The sequence below is a fragment of the Mytilus galloprovincialis genome, chromosome 10 (assembly GCF_965363235.1).
Source record: "Mytilus galloprovincialis chromosome 10, xbMytGall1.hap1.1, whole genome shotgun sequence".
NCBI classification, from domain to species: domain Eukaryota; kingdom Metazoa; phylum Mollusca; class Bivalvia; order Mytilida; family Mytilidae; genus Mytilus; species Mytilus galloprovincialis.
The window spans coordinates 51,983,961-52,009,745 of record NC_134847.1 but is presented as its reverse complement, the minus strand read 5'-3'; the positions used below and the strand labels follow the sequence as shown (position 1 = coordinate 52,009,745).

Genomic DNA, 25,785 nt, shown 5'->3' with positions numbered 1-25,785 from the left:
ATTTTTTTCTAACCAGTACCAATTTAGGGAAAAATCTCATTTGATGATGTCATTTTCAAGAAAAGAGCAACAAAAACTACTATAACATATCAGCTTCCTACTCTACTTTCAAGACGTTTTTATAAACATTTGGGATCTTCTTTGTTAAACTCCTGCAAGTCTTTCATTTTGCCCATACAGATGTCGTCGTGTCAACCTCTGTCTCACCACCAAGATTCCTTGGCGCACGTTGCTGTCTACGACTTTTTTTTTGTCTTCTACGCTCTTTTCAAGGTCCCCCACAGCTATTAAACTGGAGGACTAACCACCTTGCCTATAAGCCAACCGCTTCGTTCAGATGTAGATATATATTTTAAATGTCTGATTTTACTCGGACCTTCTGTAAACTACTGAATCTAACCAAATGACTTAAAAAGAGAATGTGTCCATGGAACACAAATAATGCACCGCTTGCATATATATACAGCATTATAAATGGTCATTACTCAAAATCTATAAAAGATACGCCATCCAAATTCGCACATGATCTGTGTATTATGGTAATAAGCATTGTGTATACGTGTCATAACAGTTGGTTGGAGCAAAATTTAGAGAGAAAGGAAACAAACTGATTGGACGTACGTACCGCTGCGTCGGGGCTTAACAAATTCAGACGTTTGTTATACTGAAATTTTACATACCTGACACATTCCAGACTATCCCTACGACCCCTATACGACCAGGTCGACCTGGTCTGGTCAAGATCAGGCTGAGATCGATTATAGGTGATTTGTCCTAGCTAGTTGAGTAAAGATCGTCTAGAGATTGTGAATTGGTCGGAATTCAAATATGTTTTCAATTAGTGGTCGGGTGGGAGTCTTGATGGAGACATTATTGAGTCGTGAATGGTCGGGTTAAAGAAATTCTAAAGTTCAGAAAATGTACTTATAGTTGACAAAAAAGGAATTAATTTGAACTTTTTGTTAAAATTCATCCAAATACTACAATCAAAGGTTGTCGTTTTCATCTTGGATAAAATACAAAATTTAGGTTTAGCTAATGAGGACAAAGATAGGTCAAATGAAATAGAAAAATGGTTAACGCAAATTTTCTGATTGCCATTTCTTTTAGCGGAGGAAGTTGAGAACAGTTTTCCTGACGATATATTGTCAGATGTTCCTGTTAATAAGAAATGAAATAAATTTGCTGACTACAAAGAAAACATTTACGTAACTATTGAGCTGCAATCACACTCTGGACGACGTACAGTGTCTAATGAAGTAACAAATCGTACCAACAATGGTCCAGCGTCTTTTTACAGCTATTACCACATGTATTCTACCCATCACTATCGATCGGAAATAATCCAATATAAATGCCCAACCCATTGTAAAATGAAAACAAATCTATACGGCTGCCACATATTATCTCTTAAATAGAAGAATTGAAAATGTTATATGATTGCAAACTATGTTCTTAACAAATATGATAGACAACCACCAACCAACATTTTATCTCATTTTCCTAAATAAAATAAAAAAAATCATAAAAATCATAAAAATCCGTAAAATCAGGTTATTCTCACAATAAAAAACTCAGGTAAATTCGCACAAGAGTATTTTATACGATTTCTTCGCGCAAACGAAATGCTTGTCATTTTGAATTTCGCGCAAATGTAGTTCTCCCGTATAATACGTTTACGGTCGCGCAATCAAAATCCCAAATCAAGTCATTTTATACATTTATAGTATACTAAGGGATTAAATGTTTCTGTATTCGTCGTTAGATTCTTAACAAATATAAGATAAACTGCAATCGCACTATATATCATGACACCAAATATCGAAACGTAGCATCACACAAAATAACTCTTTTGATAATTATAACAAAAAAAAAAAACTTTAAAAAAACCAAATGGTATTGTATTATATACTATTTTCATATATAAGTAAGACTCATCGGTATCTTATTGACGGCCGTTCCTCAAATCGAAGTCGAAATCCGACGACATAAAAATAACATGCCAAATCCACGACCAATTTTCTACCCCACTAATTGACGGTTTTTTTTGGTTCTCAAATCGACGTCCACTTTTTAGCTTCTCTAATCGAAGTACGCTTTATTAATTTAATGCAGTGACGTCATAACTTTATCAAATAACCGATGTTTATACAGGTTATATAAAACTAAGGAGATTTGGTATGATTTCAAATGGGATAGTTATGCAATATAGTTCAAATGAAGTTGATGTAAGCAATTATAGACAACCATACGACCTTCCACAATAAGAAAAATTCATTCCGTAAAGTCGGCTATGAAAGGCAACAACATGTAAAATGTAAAGAATTCAAGCCAGCAAACAAACAGTCTTATTTATAACAAAACAATTCCGAAAAACAAATATGACAGGCGTAAACCAACGACAACCAATGAACTACCGGTGTTATAAAGCCCCATTCTTTCCCATGCCAGTTTCCCTCTAGGGGGGGACACGCACGAGCAAATTTTACTCCCAGGGAAATGCTGTATCAATGCCATTCTCCCCCCTACGAAACATTGGCAATACGTATACATATAGTCACTTTTCCCCAATGCCAATCCTTCCCCCCACATTATAAATTTCCCTATATACAGTCAAGTCTGTTTTAAGAGACCAGTTATGGGATAGCAAAAAAGTGGTCTCTTAAGACAGGTGCATGGTTTTTTAATAAAGGTTCAATATTTATGAAATTATGAGTGTATCCAGTTATTTTGCTTAGCATGGCCAAGCAGTTGTTTGTAAATTGTACATGTTGTAAATAAGATATATTTTTGTATTAATATGATCCAGATATACATTAAAACCTTGAGTCTACAAATGTTTGTACATACTGTTTTTCTCTGAGTGTAAAAGATATTTGTATAATATGTATTTGTTGATTCGATTAACATAGTTTATTTATATATTTTATGAAGTTTTATTTTTGTATCATATTTCAATACATTATACAGATTTAGTATGAATTTCATAAATTTAGGCTTATATCAGCCACTTTTGAATGCATAAAAGACATTTCGTTAGTATAAAAGGCGTATTTTATATGTGTCACATTAATTATATCCCTGCCTACTGAAGTTGTGGTATATTGTTTGGAGTGTTTACTTGTCCACCCAACTTTCTATGAGCTATTTTACTGAAGTACAGACCATTTTTGTAAACACATGCTTTCCATCTATAGTATTGTATGTTACAACTCTTTTAGCCAGATAATTCTTTTTTTTTATCCAAATGTCATTTGGGGTTTCCCATTTCAAAATTATAGAAATGCCAAAAGTTGTCAACATCTGGACCATATTGATACAAAGGGGCTGTGAGTTTAGAAACTCTGTTAACAGATTTTTCAAGTTTAAGATCTGGAAATTGAGCTGTTATTTATACATACTGTGCTATGGCATAGTTTCTGGTACAACTTTATCATCTAATAAATTTTTTAAGATTTTTTTTTTAAGTTGTAAAAGTACATTGATGCACTGAAATATGAAGAAATTTGTGATTAGAAAGTTCTAGAAGAATTAATTTAAGATAACTTATAAGACAATCTACAAAAAGATTATTAGTGAATTTCTCTTCAAATTTATTTCATGAAAAGCAATCAAAACTGCAAAAGTATTTGATATTATTATATAACAATGATTTTCATGACTCTGCTTGGTAACTGTAAACATTAAACTACAACTTCTGTAACACTTTATATAGTGTTAACTTTAAATGTGTGAGAATGTAAATTTTTTCCTTTAATTGATACACTAGTTAATACAACAGAATAATAGCTAGGAACTAACAAATAATGTACAGTACAGTTCCAGATTTCACGTGCAAATTTATACAAGTGTTAACCTTTTTACTAGTAATTGCCAATTCTTCTTGAATTTTATAAAGAGCTGTTTCAAACTAAGACTGAATTTCAGAGATTTAACTAGTCATCTGAAGCAAGCTATCTTATCACCGCAATATTGATACCAGTGACTTACATTGTTAAAAACAACTACAGCAAATATATAAATTGAATTGACCAATTACAGGAAAATTAAATGATACCAGTTACTTTTTGGGGTGAAAGGTTAAGTACATGTAATACTATACGCTTTAACATGTTGATCTGTTAACTTTATTATTTTATAAGTTTATAAATTGTAGAATAAAGCTTGTAACTAATGACTGTTATTGATGTTCATTTGTTCTGGAAGGTTATCAACATGTTTAAGAGGGAGATGATTTCCTTCTGAAACACCCTGTCTCACTCTGGAGTTCGTACAGTTCCATCAAAATTTTTTATGGTTTCTTTGATTTGTATCTTTTCAATTAATTTAGACATTTGAACACCAATAAACTGCTGTGGCCTTAAACACTGTTTCACCTGATGATGGAAAATAAATAAAGTGCTTCGTATGCGTGACGTAAAAAAGATCATTCCATAACGTTTGAGATTTCCGAGTATTTGCTCTGAAGAAGGTTTTTTAAGAAAACAAGTGTTGTTCCCACTTTAATCGTTATGATATATGTATTTGGTATCATAATTGGACTGGGTCGGTACCCATGCATGTGGTCTTGAAATCTCTGGTATATCACTGGCTTCTGGGATTTTAACAACCATATATTGCTAGATTATCAAATTATCATATTATTGAATATCACTATAGTTATAAAACCACTCATTGATTAAACCCATTGCTTTCTCTGTTGAATTCTGCAATTTTAAAAGCATTAATGACTACTTTCTCTTAAGTTCTAATAAAGTCGCAATCAGGTCATGTCAAATAAACTTCATAGGTACCATGATTGAAATTTTGTTATTTAAGCCAGACGCGCATTCCGTCTTCAAAAGACTCATCAGTGAATCGAATCAAAAAATGTTAAAAAGGCCAAATAAAGTACGAAGTTGAAGAGCATTGAGGACCAAAAACTCCTAAACGTTTTGCTAACTACAGCTAAGGTAATCTATTTCTGAGGTAGAAAAGCCATATTATAAAAAAATCAAAACTATAACTTATTCTGACTTGAGCCGACAAATTTAATATACCATTAACTACATATTAGGGCATAATGGTTCCTAAAAGGTAGATAATACAAACACTTGTTCTTCTGATATGAACTACAGTGCTAATATGTCCTATAAATATTTTTATATGCTTTTTTCGACTATTGAAATTTTTTTAAAACAAGGGCTATACAGTGATTCCAAGTCCCAAAGCTTTCATTGATACGAAAAATTTCATCTTTAACAAATATACAGCTATGCTTAGCAACTATTTTGTTTAAAATAAGTACTACTTTGTGGTTTGTAGTTCCCGACCGGGCCCGAATATTAAGTGGTCCTTTACCTATAAGGAAAAGATTGCTAGCTGTTCCAACTATACTAATAATGCATATAAGTATTTGAGGCACACACCCGTACTGTGTATTTAATATACATATATATATACATTTATATATATTTTGAAAAAAACGTTGCATTTAATTATGTTTAAACAGCTGATTAGAAAGATGCAGTGTAAAATAACTTTTAAAAAATGCGAAATGGATAACAATAGTCATAATCCTATCTTCGTACGGGCATTTGTAGTAAATGGTGGATTAAACCTGTTCTAATATCTAGCTAAACCTCTCACTTGTATGGCAGTATAAAATTATGACGCATACAATTCCATTATATTGACAACAATGTGTGAACAAAACAAACAGACATAATAGGTACAAATGTAAAAAAGAGGGATATAACAGCAGTCAAAATTGTCAATAATCTTAATCACTATAAAACAAAAAATATATCAACAAAGAAAAAGACAAATAGACAATGCACATAAGCAAAAAACAGAAGACAAGAATACAAAATTTACCATAACAAAATGACCGTATGTATAAGTACACGTCACATGGGTATTTATCAAAATTGACTAAACACTAAAAGTCATAATGTACAAAGACAAATATAGTAATATCATAACACGTAATTTAGATGATAAACAACCGTCAGTGCTTAAAATTTATACTTCAAGACTTTTTGTATTATTTGTGAAGTTGATACGGACTTTGTATCTTCCGATGATTGTTTTTAGAGAAAAAAAGATGAGACGTTCTTTGACATGGTTCCTGGTTCTCATCCTGCTACGGCACTAGTGATGTTTCACAAAGTCAGAGTAGCAGCTGCATGCTCTTGAAAAACCGAATGAGATGGGAAATGGAAATCCCACATGCAGTCGAGGATAGTATTTTTCTGCTAAATAATTTCTGAATTATTTTCTTAAAACTATTGTGTGTAGTTCATTCAATTGCATATGCTGCTCGTAACTCTCAACACTAAAAAATAAAGCCATGGACGGGGAAAAAAAACAAAACACTTTTTTTAACCTACGAAACCTTCAAAAAAAGCAAATGATAGTAGCAAGAGAACGTATGTAATCATAAACATTATGTTGTAATTACGTAGGGATGCATGATATCAAGCATAGTGTTAACTGCCTCAAAATGCTCCGGCAACAATAATCTTATTGACCTTCATTGTGCAGTTGTACATGTTTCGACCACATTAAAACGCATATTAATATCAAAAACTTTTCAATTGCTGATGTTTCCAACTGATCTGAAAGAAAATAATGGAAGAAGTGAAAAGTAAGCAGAATCAAATAAATTGGTTATACATTCTAACCTTCGTGAGAGGTTTAACGCTATAAAACCAGGTTCAATCCACCATTTTCTACATTTGAAAATGCCTGTACCAAGTCAGGAATATGACAGTTGTAAATTCGTTTGATGTGTTTTTGCCATTTGAACTTAGGACTTTCCGTTTTGAATTTTCCTCGGAGTTCAGTTTTTTTGTGATTTTACATTTCTGAATGTTATTTCAATTTTTACAATTATAACATGGAAGATTTTGTCATCAATTTTACAAGACTAATTATGATTAATATTTTTAAGTGTTTTTTATTGATTGATCTGGTGGGTTAAACAAAACAATAAATAAAACTGATTATATAAAAGTAGGATGAAGTTGAATATATATGTTTGCATGCTCAATACATTGTATCTGTAATGGACAACATGGGTATGAACTCCAAATAGAATATGAGCAGGCTCGAGCTATGTATGAGTGATAATAGAAAAATGCAATAGTTGAATCTATAATCAAATTCCAATAGCATTACACAGTTTCTTAAATGTCAAATGGTATAAGTAGTTGGTTGCTAAATTTTCTCTTTAATATTTATCTTATTCTCCATGAGTCTAGTGCAGATTTCAGGATTCACATTTACCAGGAACGCTCCAAGCTGAAAAAGTAAAAACCAAGATTTTTTTAAGAACCGAGACAACTGAAGAGCTTTACAACAATAGACATTATGAAAATAATATCCAAAAAGTCATCTTTGAGTGAGGTGATATAAATATAAACGGATATTATGGCAACAACTGCTAAATTCTTGACTTGACACAGGACACTTAACGGAAACAATTGTGGTAAGAACTGGTTTTATGTCCAGTCAAATCTCCCGATTTTATTGCAATGTTAAAAATTCAGAAATACAGTATAGAATCAGGACAGTGAACTACATAAATAAATAAAATAATAGAGCATTTCAATATATAAACCACAGAATAACAACGAACACCTAAAATTAACTTACGACAGAACACAAATACAGCCAGCTTTATGAATTAATGTATCATATTCTGTCTTTACGAATAAAACTTTAAATTTAACGATAGATTTATAGATAAAAACAAAATAGCAAAACATTTTTATCGATTTGAGCTGGATTATTAATTCTGCAGCGGTGACACAGATTTTACCTCAAGATATATAGGGGACGCAAACACTTGGAGTGAAGAATTAGCGTTCATGTGAATATGCTAATCTTGCGAACAACCCTGGTGTTCGGTGGATTCGTGTAACCCAGTCTTTAGTTTTTTATGACGATTTTGTATACCGTTTTTTTCTTTATCGATATAAAATGTTTTGCCATGACATTATTGTCGACTTACAACTTTGAATATTCGTTTTCATTTTAATATGTTTTGCTTTTTTAATGGAATGAAATTGAAACAATGACAAACGTTGTGATTGAATTATAGAAATCAGAGTTTCTTATCAGCTGAAGCCAGTAAAAATATAAAAGAAATAGCACTATATATATCTTTGTTATTTTTTTTATTTTCTGTTGCAGCCTGTTTTTGTTAGATTGAATTATTTTGCTAGTTTTTTTTTTTGTAACGACATTTCCAGCATAGACAAATGTATCATGAACCGATATCTTATTCCAGTTATATAATAAATTGTAAAAAAAATTAAATAGAAAAGATATATACGAATATGAAAAAATACAATATGACGACCAATATATCGTCAAATTGTGTGTACCTTTAACGTAAATTCAAGAGGCATCATTAAATGAAAATATGAATTATTTACAGGGTGTTTGATATATGTATCATTTAAGTATTTGTTGATATAATTTTAGTAACTTACAGCTTATATCAAACGTTGTCTTTTCTGTGTTATGACTGACTGTTGCTACAACTTCATTACCCTGATTCTATAAGACAAGGTTGATAACAGATTTATTCGAGCTCTATTTTCAATTATATTCGATTGAGTTACTTGTTAATTTTCTTTTAAATATATTAACATAGGTCTCAAAAGCACAAAACAACCACAATTTTAATTATATATAATTAAGAAATCCTATTATTTTAAAAACAAGATGAGTCCATTTTCATATTGAAAACTCTTGCTTCTAAATAGAAAAAAATCACACCTTATTATGAACATAATTCATTTACATTAAAAGGGTAGTACATTTTGTTTGTTGATGTTTTTATTTGATCTCGTTGCTCGTGCGATTTGTTTTTATGTTGCTTCTTTTGTTTCCCAAGTAGACCATAGTGCCATCAAATAACGTGTATTAAGAAAACTATTTGGTAAATAAGTCATAAATATCGTAAAAAAGCATTTATAAAAGGTGGGGCTTTCAGAAATATATATAACATCTGCGTTATATTCATCAATCGTGAAATTAGTTACTTGTACACTATTTCCACAAAGAAAAGAAGCAACCAATTTCTATATGTTACTTTGGTCCTTCATCAAAAATATAATATATAATCAAAAATAACTTTTAACAATCTATTTAGAAGAAGTTTAAAACAAAACAAAAAACCCTAACAAATTTGGATTCCATAGTTTGTAAGGGGAATCAATAGCATATGGAAGTTTATCTCTCATAATTTGACACTTCTTCATTTAATGTTACTAGAAAGACTTACCATTATAAAAGTTTCGGAAGAGTCAGATTTGAGATGTAATAACATTTTCATATTGCCGTCACAAATATCATATTGCGAGTATAAATCAAACCTCCTAAACAAACAAAAACAAAAACAAAAACGAAAATGAAAGTCAGTCAATCTATTTTACTGAAAGAATAATCAAATTGCTTATGAAAGACAAAACAATAACAAGATTATTGTCCATAATCAACTTATTTTTTTTTAAAGAAAAACGTCATTTTTTTAACAGAGTTATAAATGTCGCTAACATACGATTTTGTTTCGCTTTTCTCGTTGTTAATGTCACATTTTGAATAAATAAAGGGTTTACTAAGTATTACCGAAAACAATATAAACACATAAATGTTATCAATGAAGCACTGATTCAAATAAAGTGAATTATAATCAAATACAGTATTATAAGAAGATGTGTTATGATTGCCAATGAGACAAGTCACCAGCAGAAACCAAATGACATAGCAATCAACACCTATAGGTCTCCGTACGGCTTTGGTCAGAAAACAAAGTTCATACCGAATAGTCAGTTATAATAGGCACCGAAGTTACAATGCAAAACCATTCACTCGATAAAAAAAACTAACAGCTTGATGTATATAAAAAAGCAATGAACAAACCTTTCAACATGACTACTTTTACTGTTTCGTCTCCTTTTGGTGAAATCTATATTGCACTGTACTTATACCTCCTGTCATTGTGTTATTGTACTTTGGTAAAGTATTTGTATTCTTTCATGTTTGCTAATGTACTTATGTGCTTTGTCTATATGCCTTTTTGTGTTTCTTTGTAACACATTTGTTTGATTTTCTAGCTTATAAGAGTATAACACAATGTTGACTGCTCTTCTCCTAATTTTTACATTTTTACCTATTATGCCTGTTTTTTGTGAATTAATGGAATTTTATGCGAGTGTCATACAAGTGCAAGGTTCAGTTAGCTATGAATCCAGAGTTAATCCCAGTTTTAATACATCAGAAAATGCTTGTACCAAGTCAGGAATATGTTATTTAACTTTTTTCTTGTATTTCATCTATAAATCAATAAACTAATGCACAATTTACTTAAGAGGGATTTATATAAAAGGGACGATGACTTAGTGAAGCATACATATTGCAGGGTGTTTAAACTAAATTTGAAATGATTTTTACTGTTCAACATAAAAGGTGGAGCAGTAACTATTTAATGTGTTGCTTCATTCGAACCAACCTGAAATTATTTGTTTCTCCACTGCGAGTAAACTTATTCAATTAAACTGATGTTATACATTCCCATGAGCACTTGACGTGCCACTTTGATAGCAGATATGTGTCTGTACTGCTATGGCAAAATTAAGTAAAGACCCGTCTTTATTCTATGTGATTGTAAAAAGTTCAGCATCACAAACCGTTATGTCTTGATTTTTTTTTAAAGAAATAATCAAGAATTCTGAAAATTTACTGCGGAAATTTACCAAATATAAGCTGACTTTAGATGAATAATAAAATAGAGTCTAATTAATAATCTTGTCTAGATTTAAATGTTTCAGTTGTACACGTAAAACTCTACACAAAGATAGTTGTGTTTGTTATGGTTATTTTCCATTTGTATCGAATTGATGTGTTAAGCATTTACTAACTGGCTTGCATATTGTTTTGTACTATTACACCGCTGTTTAAGGTAAAATTTCGCATCAGCAAACAAACTTCCTCATCACCGCCACGTTCTACAATTGCCTGTCCTAAGTCTGAAGTCTGTGATTCAGTGGTTGTCGTTTTTTTATATACATCATATTTGTTTTTGTCATTGTTTTCTTTTACATTCACCAGTCCGAAAAATATATGTGTCTCTTCCATTGTTATGTTTCATTAACGCAAACAAATGACAATTTCAAGTTACCTTCTCATCACACTCCCCAATTGAAATCCAGCTGGACTAAAAACTGTGAGATTATCGCTGACACAATTTTTTCTTTCGCGTTCCCCGTCAATCAAAATCATTCCATCACTAGCTTTTAAACAAATAAACTTATCTGTAGGCAGTTCATAATTACCTGAAACAAAGTCCCAATTGAAAAGCCTGGTCGATACTTTGATTGAGAAAAAAATAATTGATGAACCGTATGCGTAATATGAACAGTTAAGAGTAACAATCCTATACAAAGAGAAGAAAACGTCTGGATCGTTCCTATTTTATGAACATAAAACACAATCTACATATGGCTTTCAGGCAATTTTTTAACTAAACATCTAAACGAAATCTTAGATTCTAGCAATGGCGTTGTCAGTCAATTTTCGATTTATGGGTTCGACTGCCCCTTTGATATCTTTCGTCCCTCTTTTTTAACAAAAAATAATGAATGCCCCTTGAATAACTGTTATAAATATCACATTTAACGAAAAATCACGGTAACCAACATGGAAATAACACATAAAAGAACCTGGTTAAAAAATATAGAAAAAATACAAAACACAAACAAATATTCAAATTCTGATTTGATATCAATAGCAGATAGTCCACTGAGTTAACAACAAACGTATGACAACGTTACTTACTAGGTTCACTTTCTGTAACATGTATTGCCTCTTCTCCATCTGTTTTATCGTATTCTATTGTGTATATTCCTAGAAAAAGTGGAATGTATAACTAAATTATATTTAAAACTGGCAAATATCAATAAGAATGTAACCAAACGACTCGATAAATCAAACTAAAGGAATGACGGTTAAGATATGGTTCTTAAAAAACGAAAATCGTACCAAAGACAATTTCTTTATTTAATGGAATTTTGAAAATTCGGTTTAATGTAATTCTGTGATAACTCATATAATGCCATTTTCAAAAGCGAAAGCGATTTTTGGTTTAGTTTGTGTTGAACAGTCTTTAATTTTCAATGTTTTGTTTTGAATACGGAAGTTTGTCTATATGTCTTTTTTTTTGCGATAGCTTGGTAAACTATTTGTTCGTCTAATGATGTCGATTGTGACTTTTTTTTATCTTTCGCCTCTCTTTAAAAAAACTTGAAGTGTGAGATGTACACTTTCACTTCGACAACTGCAATGCACATTTCAGCATAGAACTTATTGACAGATTGTATGCTTACCAAAGTGATCAATTACACTAGGTTTATATAAGACTTCCAATAACTTGAAGATCGGTTAACATTATCAATAATTCTTTAGAAATACATCAGAAATTGGAGAACTTATTAACCTAACCTTAAATACATAAAAAATAACCATCCCAGCAATAACTGTCTGGTTTTGTATGCTTGTCTTTCATTTTTGCTTATGTGTTTTGTCTATATGTCTTTTTTTTCTTTGATACACATATGACGTACATCACGTCATTGTGTTATTGTACTATGGGACATTTGTGTATTCTTGTCTTTAGATTTTATTAATATCCTTTGTCTTTATGCCATTTTTGTGCATCATTGCTGCATATTTGTTTGTCTTGAAAATGATTAAGATCATAACACAATGTTGACTGCTGTACCCCTATTATTGACATTTTTACCTATTATGTCTGTTTGTTTTGCTCACTGATCGTTGTCAATATAATGGAATTTGATGCGTCTGTCATACAAATGAGAAGTTTAGCTAGCTTTCAAATCAGGTTTATCCATCATGTTCTACCTAAGAAAATGCCTGTACCAAGTCAGGCATATGACAGTTGTTATCCTTTAGTTTGATGCGTTTGAGCTAATGATTTTGCCATTTGATTAGGGACTTTCTTTTTTGAATTTTCCTCTGATTTCATCTTACTTTTTTCAGATTAGGTTTTTAATTTTTCACAGGACACTCTGTACAAAAGTCTACGATCAGATTACTATTGGTATTGCTCTTTTCTTTTTACTATGATGCTAGTATTTATAATTATATCTTCAAGTATATATCACAACTTCTTGATGAACACTTTCGTGTGGATATGAAAAATCATTGAAATGCTTCAACTTTGTATTTGATTTGGCTTTCCAAATGTTATAACTCGAGCACTACCATTTGTTTTATACGGACGAAATGCGCGTTTTGGGTTACACTTTATAACTTTGGTATCTTGGATGAGTTTTTAAAAAAGTTTTGATAAAATTAAACCTATCATAAGATCTTGAACATTGAATGTGTTTGTCGGTTCTTACTTCAGTTGTGGTATTGACGAATTAAAAAATAACTAATTATATATTTTCCTACACAGTTATAACACTAACGATTCTGCATCATCCAAAAGTTTGCATTACACGTGGGCTCGTTTTTTTCGGACTGTTTAAGAGATCTTTATACTGAATCTATTGTACGTGTCCTGATTTATATTGTTTCTTGAAAACACTATTTATTCAGTATTTTCACTTGAAAGTCCTTTGAATTTTGAAAATTAAAAGTTTATTGAAAAGGAAATAACGTTTTTTCATGCCATAAGAGAAGTCCTGATTATTAGCTATAGGCTGGCGACGATCTCGGGAGGAAACCTCACCACTAACCCTCTGGATTTAAATTCAGATGTCTTCATGCATCACGTACTGGTACACTTATGGAATTGTTAGCTGTTTTATATGCGTTAACAGCGCTGATCTAGATATATCTATATGGAAACACCTATGGACTCGCTCCCCCAGATTTTGTGTTTTACTCTTAATTGTATTGTTTCAATGTATTGATGCGATTTCAGAATCAGTAAACTACTACTACTTAAACTTTTCTAACCATTAACAGTAATCCCAAGAGATTTTTCCCATTTAATTTAATGACTTTTTTAAAAGTTTGATATCATAAAAGTTTTATGAAAAATTAAGACCGTTATGTTATATATGTAAATCTCTTTGATACTGAAATATTAAAATGAACTTCGGTAATACCTGATATTGAAGAACACGCCAAAACTAGTAAAAACAAATTATAATTTAAGTGACATACCTTTTATATGATTGTGTTCTGAAGCTACTGCAATTAAGATTAAATAATTAGATATATTAAAAAACAAGAATGTGTCCTCAGTACACGAATGCCCCACTCGCACTATCATTTTCTATGTTCAGTGGACCGTGAAATTGGGGTAAAATCTCTAATTTGGCATTAAAATTAGAAAGATCATATCATAGGGAACAAGTGTACCAAGTTTGAAGTCGATTGGACTTCAACTTTATCAAAAACTACCTCGACCAAAAACTTTAACCTGAAGCGGGACAGACGGACGAACGAACGAACGGACGAACGAACGGACGGACGAACGAACGGACGCACAGACCAGAAAACATAATGCCCCTCTACTATCGTAGGTGGGGCATAAAAATTCCAATACTAAAACTATTTCTTACAAATCCATACTTGGTCTTTTTCCAGAAAAAATAAAGACCATTTTTGTTGGTAAAAAAAAAAATTCATACACAGGGCACACACTATATCCTTTTCAGTACATCGTTGTCCTCTAATTGTACAGTATAGTTTTATCTGTTGTGTTGCTGCATCATTGATAAAAACTACATTTTTTTTTAATTCTGATTAAAAAATGTTTTAAGATCGTGATAGGTGATATACTGGTAGCTTGGAATGTATTCAGGTTAACCTACATTCTTATCTTTTGAGTGTTTTTGATAAAAGTCAATCATGACAAGTGCGTTGGACGCGCCAAGGCAACACTTTTTATTGAAAGTTTGAACTCGAAATAAATCACATAGTATTTATACCACAAGGACAATTAAACGTTTACAAAAATCGTATCTAGCAGACAATACATTTTTGCATCTATGCATTTATTTTAAATCGGACGCAGTTGTTAAAAAAGAATTAAGATTTTTGAGAAAAAAAAACAACAATTATATGCCATTTTCCCTAGAACATTTGAGTTAGATTCTTGGTGCGATTACACTGATTTTTTTGTCCTATTTACATCTAACTGACTGAAGAATTTAATGATGTTTTTTTTTATTCATGTCAAATCTACAAGATAGTTACCTTCGTATTATCAAGCCGGAAGCGTCACTTACTTTGATTTCGTATGATTTAAAAAAAGCTTATTTTATGTATCCTGTTTGTTGCCGACTTTTTCTCTATTTATGTGAGAAAGACTTCATACAGGATTGCTAATTCAAGAGTAAGTGACTATTATAAACGCATCTATCACATTAAACTTGAAATTAAGGCTACAACAGATAAAATTAAGACTTTCTCGGATCATTACTTACATCAAAAAATTGACAATAAGGATTGGTTTAAGATTCAACTTCACAACAAATCTAATGATTATAACTACCCAATTGTGACCTTTCATTACTAAGAAAGCAATATTTTATCAGCGCCTGTAAATTAAATACATACTTCCAATTGATGCAAACCGACATTGCATTACTATCATAATTTCTTTGATAAAAAATTACCTCTTACAAGGAATTCAAAACTTCAAAAGATCCTAGTGGGGAAGATGAAATAATCTCATCGACAATCATACGGACATCACCAAGAGAAACTTGACCGTTATAAATGAATGAAGATGCATGTATTTTTATTATGGTAAATCCCATCAATTTCTCCTTGTTTCTTCTTGTTGGCGCATTTGTAAGATTTATTTTTTCATTTTTGTTTGAAATTGAATTCAGATTGTGGTTTATGTATGAGAATATATACACATTGATGACCACTGGATGACATTGATGACTACTTGATGACATTGATGACTACTGAATGACAATTATTGTCAAATTATCTTGTCATTTGATTGCTCATCTAAATTCGTCAGAAAACGGACCAATATGAATGAAAAGGCGGTGTCACATTTAACAGAGTCTATCCAAATTTTTGTTGCTAAAAAATTTGCTAGAGCCGATGCTAGCTACAGTGGCCGTCTAAAATTTGCAGTGTTGAAGAGTATTTATGCCCTGTGTTGAAGGTCTCACTGACTTTTAGATGAAGAACCGCAATAAAAGATCTGTTCCTTTGCTTTTTTTGCTGTGCATGTACTTTTTTTTTGTCATGGAGGGATACCCTATATCCTTTGTATTTTTATTATATAAACAACTGTCATACAAGTGTGATGCTTTATAGCTACAACACCAGATCTAGATTTAATCTACTATTTCATTTCCAGGAAAATGTCTCAACCAAGTCAATTATATTGTAGTGGTTTTTAACTTCAATTTCGGTTTTTGTTATACTTTTTCCCTCGATTGACCTACTGATTAAAATTTACATGGGCAGATTTTGCACTGATATACTAGTATATTCTAAGAATCTCATAAAATAATATTTAAAAAAATCGAGGTGAGACTATTATTTTGAAATATACCAAACTTATTGTGCTTCTTGTCTCCAATTGTTTGATTTTGTCATTTGATAAGGGACTTTCCGTTTCGAATTTTCCTCGGAGTTCAGTATTTTTGTGATTTTACTGTTTATACTCTAGAGGCATTTCTTCTAATAAGCTTACAGTTTTGTATGATGGTAATTTTATTCAATCTTTGGACATGCTGAATTATCTCTGGTGTTTTGTGAAGACTGGTCGACATCCTGATTGGTCTTACCTAATTATCTGTAATATAAATAAAATATGTGTAGATACAGGTCAATATATTTATTTTGTATCAAATAATTCAAAGAAAGGGATTTACACATTAACACAATCTGCTTCATGTCTAGAGCAGAACAATTTCAATTTATGTCTTTTTGAAACAAAGATGTTTCTTTCCGAAATATGAGATATAAAAAAAAAGTTACAGATGAGGTCTACATTTGATCGAGGCAATTGAACTTAATACATTAATACATTGTGACCAACTCATCAGATATGCATAAATCATTTAAGCGCAAGAAACGAAGTTAATTTGATAGTCATTTCCAGTCGCCATTTCTCTTCACCTCATATATTTGTTTCTAGCATCACTGATGAGCATTATACATGTAGATGATACGTGCGTTTGGCATTCACAATATAATTCTGGTATCCTTGACGTGATTTTCTTCTTCGTATTAATTTGGATTAATCCTGTGAAACGAAATTTTTTCTTGTTTCATAATGAAAGTTTTGTAGTTGCGCTTGTCTGGTTGTTTCGCGTTATTCAATTAGAATGGTAATTATTATATCAAAATAAAATAACTCCAGCTGATATTAAGAAGTATCCAATTTTCACTTAACCACTGTCATCCAGTTGTGTTATATATTTTTTTAATGTTTTGTTTGAAATACCTTTCTTGTTTCAAGAGCTTAACTGTGTAAATAAGTTTAATCCCCCAAATTTTCTCAACTGATGCAGTTGAACATATTTTTTAAAGGAAATGTAAGTGTGTTTATATATATATATATATATATATATATATATATATATATATATATATATATATATATATATATATATATATATAACTGATTATGAAACAAAAAAATATGGAAGTTTCCTTGCAGATGTTTGTTGAACCAGATATTTATTTGCCTTTTGCCTATTTGCAATGGATTAAAGTATTTTACATGCTTATGTTATTTGGTGATAAGTTTCTTGCTGATGACACTATTTTCTAAGGTAAACATTACCCGGTGATGATAAATTTGAAATTAATTCTTCATCTCAATGGCAAATAAAGGAAAATTTACAGAAACATTCTTTGAGGTATCCTCAAGGATATTCACGTGCTATAAAAACCTTATTCCAAATATTAATTCAACCGCCGTCAATCAAAATTCCCCATCTAAATTAAGCAGTTTTTATAATTGTGTTAAAGGTGGCAATGCTGCTGCAGCCAGATTATTTAGTAAAAATGCACGTTGGTATCCACAAATATTTCCGTGCCAATGCCAGAAAATGACAAACCTGTTCTAGATTATCTTCTGATAATACTATAAGGTCAACAGTGAACGGGAGAGCTTTTTTGCTTTCCTTTTCCTGTGACATAACATGAAAAACCCAAAGCCTCATTTATCTGGTTACATGAACTAAGCCCAAGTGTGGTATACAATATGTAGGACAAACAGGACGGGAGTTTTTTTAAACGAACACAGGAACATCTATACCGCTTCCGAAAACCTAAGAAATTCAAAAGCATAATTTATCAACATTTAGGTAAACACAACCACAATATTAAATTTATTAGATTTCAACCGCTTGAAACAGTCCAGAAACAACAAGGGCAGTTGCATAAACACTTTGAAGATTCCCGTAAAATTATCGAACTGTCTTGGATTAAACGACTTCAAACAGCTTATCCCCTAGGTCTAAATGACAATATACTTGGACAAGGGAACATATCTACTACTTCCTCTATTGATATCATGAATATTATGGATAAAAAACAACGAAATAAAAGGTCTCATGGGAAACGTATCAATCGAAATCAACGAGTTAAACATCGTATAAATTATACACTTGATAATCTCCTATCTATATTTAAAAATAATGGTAGGCATCAATTATTATGTAAACTGGGTCAAATACCCATTAGTAAATTACATGATATTTTCAAAGAATGTGACACCATCTCATTCTTCAGCCCACTGTATGAATATTCTCGTATAATTACAGCTTTTTGCCACCATAGGCTGTTCCCGCGTATCGACAAACCTGAAGATCATAAACGTCATTTTTTGAAAATTAAATATATTAGCAGAGGCATTGATTTTATCAACTTATCTAGTATATTTAATGACTCTACCGTTCAAAACTTTATACCTCCCTATTTTGATAATATAGAACCACCTATAATTTCATACACATACAAAAAAACCAGCAGAAGTTTAATTTTTAATTATACGTCGGTTACATCAGACGTGAATATAGATAGTAATACTCCCTTAACTTGAAACTGTGAATCATCGAAGTTTAGATATGTTCCCTATGGCCATGTTATTACAGGGGACCTCAATATCGTCCAGGACAGAGAGGTTAAAACTTTTTTTGAAAAAAGGACCAAAACATCGTCCTCCATCTAAAATAGATTGGAAAGAGTGTCGTCAAGTCACCAAAGATGCTCTTTCCTCGTTTTGTAAAAAATGGTGTAAACGGGAAAAATCTGATAAAAAATCTCTTGATTCTTATTTAAATAAATGTATAAATGTGGTAGATAAGAGAATATCACATTTTGAAAATAATTTAGAAGTAAATAATAGAGTACATAATACACCGATTGCCAGAATAAGAAATAAACTTCAAATACTTTCAAAGCAGTTTGTGTTTGTACCGGCCGACAAAGCAGCCAACAATGTGGTGGTGGTATGCCGTAAATACTACACGGACGTTCTTAAGAATGAAATTTTAAATTTATCTACATTCAAGTCCATCCGCTCCACAGAGAGTCATATAGTAAACAAGCATATCACAACCACATCAAAGCTTAAGGCTTCTTCTGAACATTTGAAGGTCCCTACTATGTATGGGCTACCTAAACTACACAAAAAAAATTTAAATATCGTTTCATCTCGGCCTCTAGTAAGTGTTCTACTACTAATCTTTCAGTGCTCTTAACTAGTTCATTAACTACTATTAAAGAGCTTATCATAAACTATTGTAATAAAATATATGAACATAGTGGTATAAACCATTTTTGGAGTGTAAAAAATTCTTTGGATGTTTTAGATAAATTACGTGCTTTTGATGGTCCTTTTGATTCTGTTAATAGTTTTGATTTTTCTACTCTTTACACTACACTTCCACACTATCTTATAAAACAAAAGTTTTCCTCTTTAATTAAATGGTCGTTTGGTAAAGCTGAATGTAGATATATTTGCTTCAACTCATTTAAAGCCTTCTTCTCTAATGAGAAAGGTAAATATGCTAGTTATACTTACTGGAGGTGTGATGAGATGATTGAAGCTATTAATTTTCTCTTTGATAATATTTATGTACGTTTCGGCAACAAAGTTTATCGACAGGTTGTAGGTATCCCCATGGGCACTAAGTGTGCCCCTTTAATAGCAGACTTGTTTTTGTACTGTTACGAATCACAGTTCATGACTAAACTCAGAAAAGACCCGTCGAAATTGCATTTAATTGATAAATTCAGCAACACTTACCGTTATCTTGATGATATTTTTTCGTTAAATAATCAAGAATTTTCTCAATATACTGCGGAAATTTACCCCAAGGAACTTACTTTAAATAAATAAAATTTATTCGGTAATAACTGTCCTTTCCTGGATTCAGATATTTCGGTTTTAAACAGGAAACTCCATACTAAAATTTACAACAAAAGAGACGATTTTTCGTTCCCTGTTGTTAATTTTCCATTTTTAGATGGTGATGTTCCTTTTGGCACCATCTTACGGTGTTTATATTTCACAACTTGTTCGCTATGCCCGTGTCTGTTGTGACGTTTTTGATTTTAACGAACGCAACCTATGTATTACTGGTAAATTATTAAACAAGGGATATCGTTACCATAAATTACTTAAAACCTTTACTAAATTTTTCCATAGATATAAAGATTTGGTTTTGAAGTTTGGTTGTAACTTATTTCAAACGGGATAGCACATCCTCATTTTTACGGAAATGTTGTTAATCGTGCCCGTGTCGTTCCTTTAAATAAACTTATTCTAAAAGGTTACCTATTCAACACTGTAATAAGATCATTGAATATTGTTTTTATTGGTATAAATATTGATTTGTTATCAGTAAATTAAAAGTTACTAAATATTTCTAGTATGTTATATGTATATACATATTCATGGATCTACAATCTGTCGATACCTGTAACTTGGCATTGCATAAGGTCATGTTTTTCTCTGGCTGTTTATGACGTCTTTACACTAAATCCATTGAATGTTGGATGTGTACGGATTGATAGTTTAGTCTTAGTTGCATGATTTTTTGTTAGTTGTTAGTGGCTTTGAACTAGCTGTCAGATAACTGCGAGTACTCTCAGATTTGTTCATTGTGTCTTTTTGTGTCGGGATGTATAAGTACCGGGCCATGTCCACTTGTATTTTTGTCCATCTGATGAGTTAAGCCTTTTTCAACTGATTTTTATAGTTCGTTCTTATGTTGTACTGTTATACCACTGTCCAGATTAGGGGGAGGGTTGGGGTCCCGCTAACATGTTTAACACCGCCACATTATTTATGTATGTGCCTGTCCCAAGTCAGGAGCCTGTAATTCAGTGGTTGTCGTTTGTTTGTGTGTTACATATTTGTTTTTCGTTCATTTTTTTTACATAAATAAGGCCGTTAGTTTTCTCGTTTAAATTGTTTTACATTGTCTTATCTGGGCCTTTTATAGCTCACTATGCGGTATGGGCTTTGCTCATTGTTGAAGGCCGTACGGTGACCTATAGTTAATGTCTGTGTCATTTTGGTCTTTTGTGGATAGTTGTCTCATTGGCAATCATACCACATCTTCTTTTTTATATTTGAAACCATCTAAAAAGAACCACATAAACATCAAAATCTTGGCAACACAAATCCCTTGAAGAAAATCATGTTCGGTCGCATGTGTTCAAGTAAAACTGACAAACCATGTCCCTTGTGTGGCTCAGTAGTGTAGCAACATTTCAGAAGCACACTTAACATGCATAGGTATATATCTAACTTTGATGTTTTGAACATTTTCAAGGAACATTCGTGAATAAATTGATATATACTGAAGATCTGTCTCATAGTTGACCACGGTGGTGTTTCATTTTCAGAAACGATAATGACAACATACAAAGATTTTCTACAATAATTTGAAAATCTTCAGTAGCTTGATTCTTCGATAGATCAATAATTTAACATTAATCGTAATCAAATTTTATACGCTCTATAAATGAATTACAGTGATTAAAAATAATGGGATATCCCGTTTGTATTTATGTTCAGAGCTTTAATTTGGAATTTCTGTATCTTTGAAAACAATAGATGAAGGCTTTATAAAATTTTCGGTTTTGGACTAGCAAAGCAAAACACTAATGGAAATCTCAAATGTATCTTCCGATACGATCATAGAGAACAAGTTTGGAAATGTAAACATACCGATAAAACCCGTAGCATTTGTTTTCACATGTCCTAAGTCATGAATCTGATGTTCAGTAGTTGTCGTTTGTTGATGTGTTTTGTAAGTGTTTTTCGTTTCCCGTTTTTATATATAGATAAGACCGTCGGTTTTCCCGTTCAAATGGTTTTACACTAGTCATTTTGGGGCACTTAATAGCTAGCTGTTCGGTGTGAGCCAAGGCTTTGTGTTAAAGAGCGTACTTTGACTGCACTTTGACCTATGATAACTTTTATATATTGTGACTAGTATTGAGAGTTGTCTTATTGGCACATAAGTTCAATAAAAGGAAAATAGTCCCTCTCGGTTGAATTTTCGAGTTTCTAGTGTGAAACTGATTACAACTGAATCCAAATATAAAAAAAAAAGAATTATTACTGCTGTTTATATTACACGTATTTGTGCACATAATATTGTTATATGGAAGTTTAGTGTAAAATGAACAACAGCAAAAACTGTCAACCGAATCTAATAGAATTAACCTATCTAAAAAAAGAAAAGTTCAAACCTATGATTGCGTTGGATAAAAACCGCAATTTTTATACGTGTGCATGTAAAACAAATTTCGTTGTAGAAGGGTCTAAAAACACCACAAAAACATTTTCTAAAAGACCAAAAAAGTGAAAAAGTATATTTAAACAAAACGCATTTGACTAACAGGTCGAACAACTGATGTTCTTTAACCCTGCTGACTGCCATTGGCCATTGCCAAATAAAATTGATCACAAGATGTAACAAAATGGATCTTAATATAAATTTAATACTAAACAGAAAAAAATGAACTTGTGGCCACGATGTTATGCCACAAACATACGGTGTCAATATTTTTTTTAGTACACCAGATCCGGATTTCGGCAATAAATGTCTCTTCAGTGATGTTAGGTAACGTATATATACATATACGAGTCTAAATTGAAAACAACGTTCAAACCTATGATTGTGTTGGATAAAAACCGCAGTTTTTATACGTGTGCATGTAAAACAAATTTCGTTGTAGAAGGGTCTAAAACAGCACAAACAACATTTTCCAAAAGACCAAAAAAGTGAAAAAGTATATTTAAACAAAACGCATTTGACTAACAGGTCGAACAACTGATGTCCTTTAACCCTGCTGACTGCCATTGGCGATTGCCAAATAAAATTGATCACAAGATGTAACAAAATGGATCTTAATATAAATTTAATACTAAACAGAAAAAAATTAACTTGTGGCCACGATGTTATGCCACAAACATACGGTGTCAATATTTTTTTAGTACACCAGATCCGGGTTTCGACAATAAATGTCTCTTCAGTGATGTTAGGGATCGAAACGGTATTTGGAAGGCCTTATAAAAAGTACCTTCATTTTTAGAAAAAGTACCCTCATTTTTAGATAGACTCTTGAATTTTAAGAGTCAATATAGGATGAACGGATCATATAAATCGGAGGGAAAATATGATACAAACCCAAACGAAAAAATATAAACGAGTCTAAATTGAAAACTACGTTCAAACCTATGATTGCGTTGGATAAAAACCGCAATTTTTATACGTGTGCATGTAAAACAAATTTCGTTGTAGAAGGGTCTAAAAACAGCACAAACAACATTTTCCAAAAGACCAAAAAAGTGAAAAAGTATATTGATATATATAAGCTACATACGTAAAGAAAAGTTATTTATTACAATTGGTCTATTGAATTTGGTCGAGTATGGTGTCTAAAAAGTCATAACAACAGAAAAGTTTTCTGTTGTTATGACTTAGGTTCTAGACTTATTCAAAATTGGTATACAAAATTCATTCTTGACACTACTACTACAGTTTTTTTCTTGAATCTATAAATACATTTTTTTTATATCACAATCCTAATATATAAATTTCTCTTCGACAGATATATCTAGATAACCAACATAACTTACCTTTATATCATGTCTTCTTTCAACTAGGAAGAACACAAGTATAAATAGAAATGTAAAGTCGGCCTACATATTCATCTTTATTTAAAATTCACACATCTTTTATTCGCGTGGATATAGCTCTGCTGAAATCCAACCAAAGGTATAATATTGATTTATGTTTTAAACAACGTTATATTTTTTAATTGAAACAGTTAAGCTGTTTAAATTATATGTTTTTGACAAATCTTTTCTCAATAAAAAATAATTAATCTTTTATAGTTTACATAAATTACCTCGTGGTAAATATCCCATGACAGAAAAAAGTATAGATTGACAAAAAGGCCATTGTCTAGATATTTTATATATGGATTCATCAACACCATTACGACTTAATTTGCAAATACACACATCAAACATTGTTGACTGACATAATGTGTATTTGTCTCCACTCACTATCAATAGTTGTTAGATCTTTAGAAAAGAGACATGTTATGCTATCTGTACAGTATCTCAAACAAAACAAAGATGCGTTACTTATCTTAAACAAAAGTGTTAACACGTTATATATAAAGCCAACAGTAGTTTACTGCAGTTCGAAAGTTATAATTGATAGAAAAACAAATCCGGACAACAAACTTAAACTGAGGGAAACAGATCATATGTAAGGGAAATAACAAATCATTGTCAAACTCCAGACCGAACAGTAGTTAACAGTAATTGTCCAAATCTGAACTCACTTGAATGAAAAGAGACTTGTCCAGCTAATAAAAAAAACACAGAGGAATATCACGCATTTAAAAAGAAATAAACGTGTTATTATGACAAGAAAACATTAATGTATTATTTTTTTTCGTATGCTGTGTTATTTGGAATTCGCAGAGCGTTTGGTCATTCAGAAATAACTTTGTATGCTATTAAGAAAAAACACAATATAACGTCTCATTTTATTCGTCGAAAACATATAGGTACAAATAAAATCCTGTGTGAACGTGAACAGACACAATTGATTGACAAGGGAGTTTACAATGTTTGCTATGAAACAATAATAACTGAACGAATGTTTTGGTAGTTATGACGCTTTCCACGATTTTCAAAACGATTGTCGAAACCAGCGAAGAGAATGAACTTTGTAAAATTCTCGTGTTCTGGATTAGGGAAACTTTAAAACGAAGTACATGTACTGCGTTCCCTTACATATTATTTGGATGGTAAAACCAAACCAAAGATTATTCAAGATGTTATTACATGTGTATATTACCAATTAAACTTGATATGGCGAAGTTAAGAAGGGACAATAAAATGCATTTATATTAATGAGATGCAATTCATTTATTCTACGAAAAAAGTAAAATAACAAAAAACTAAACTCCAACAGATATTCAAAACGTTTTTTCATGAACAATCTTTACATATTTGGACAATCTTGCACGGCTTATAACATGAAAAATAGCACAGTGACCAATACTTTTTATCATATTTAAAAAAAAAGCATTGGAATATGTTCATTTTTGATAAAGTATACAACTATTCTTTCTGAGGAAATATGTATCCATGATCCGCGATAATGGTGATAAAGCTGATATACTATACGTTTGAATACGGCAGTTTATGGTTGAAAAACAAAACATTTAAAGCAAACATAATTGTTAAGACTAAATATACGGATTGTTAAATGTTCAAATAAAGCAAAC

The 25,785-nt window shown here is 31.4% G+C and overlaps 1 protein-coding gene across 2 annotated transcripts; it reads right to left on the bottom strand.

The window, feature by feature from the left end:
• Positions 1-5,676: 5,676 nt before the first annotated feature.
• Positions 5,677-24,246, bottom strand: LOC143049224 (uncharacterized). Of its 2 annotated transcripts, none has more exons than XM_076222932.1 (8): positions 24,116-24,246; positions 16,694-16,795; positions 14,188-14,214; positions 11,830-11,898; positions 11,174-11,327; positions 9,278-9,371; positions 8,481-8,547; positions 5,677-6,599 (listed from the first exon to the last, which is right to left on the bottom strand). In XM_076222932.1, the coding sequence occupies exons 2-8, from the start codon at positions 16,770-16,772 to the stop codon at positions 6,505-6,507; spliced, it is 585 nt and encodes a 194-aa protein (XP_076079047.1). In that variant the 5' UTR covers positions 16,773-16,795; positions 24,116-24,246; the 3' UTR covers positions 5,677-6,504. The 2 variants fall into 2 exon arrangements, with proteins under 2 accessions (XP_076079047.1, XP_076079048.1); XM_076222933.1 differs by lacking the exon at positions 5,677-6,599 and adding an exon at positions 6,959-7,284.
• Positions 24,247-25,785: the final 1,539 nt, after the last annotated feature.

Bases quoted from the DNA above. Each gene is read 5' to 3' on its own strand.
- LOC143049224 (XM_076222932.1), bottom strand. From the start codon at position 16,772: ATGTCGACCAGTCTTCACAAAACACCAGAGATAATTCAGCATGTCCAA. The intron at 14,215-16,693 runs GTAAGCTTATTA...TCTTAATTGCAG, and splicing joins AATTACCATCATACAAAACT to TAGCTTCAGAACACAATCAT. The intron at 8,548-9,277 runs GTAAGTCTTTCT...CTTGTCTTATAG, and splicing joins CTTCCGAAACTTTTATAATG to AATCAGGGTAATGAAGTTGT.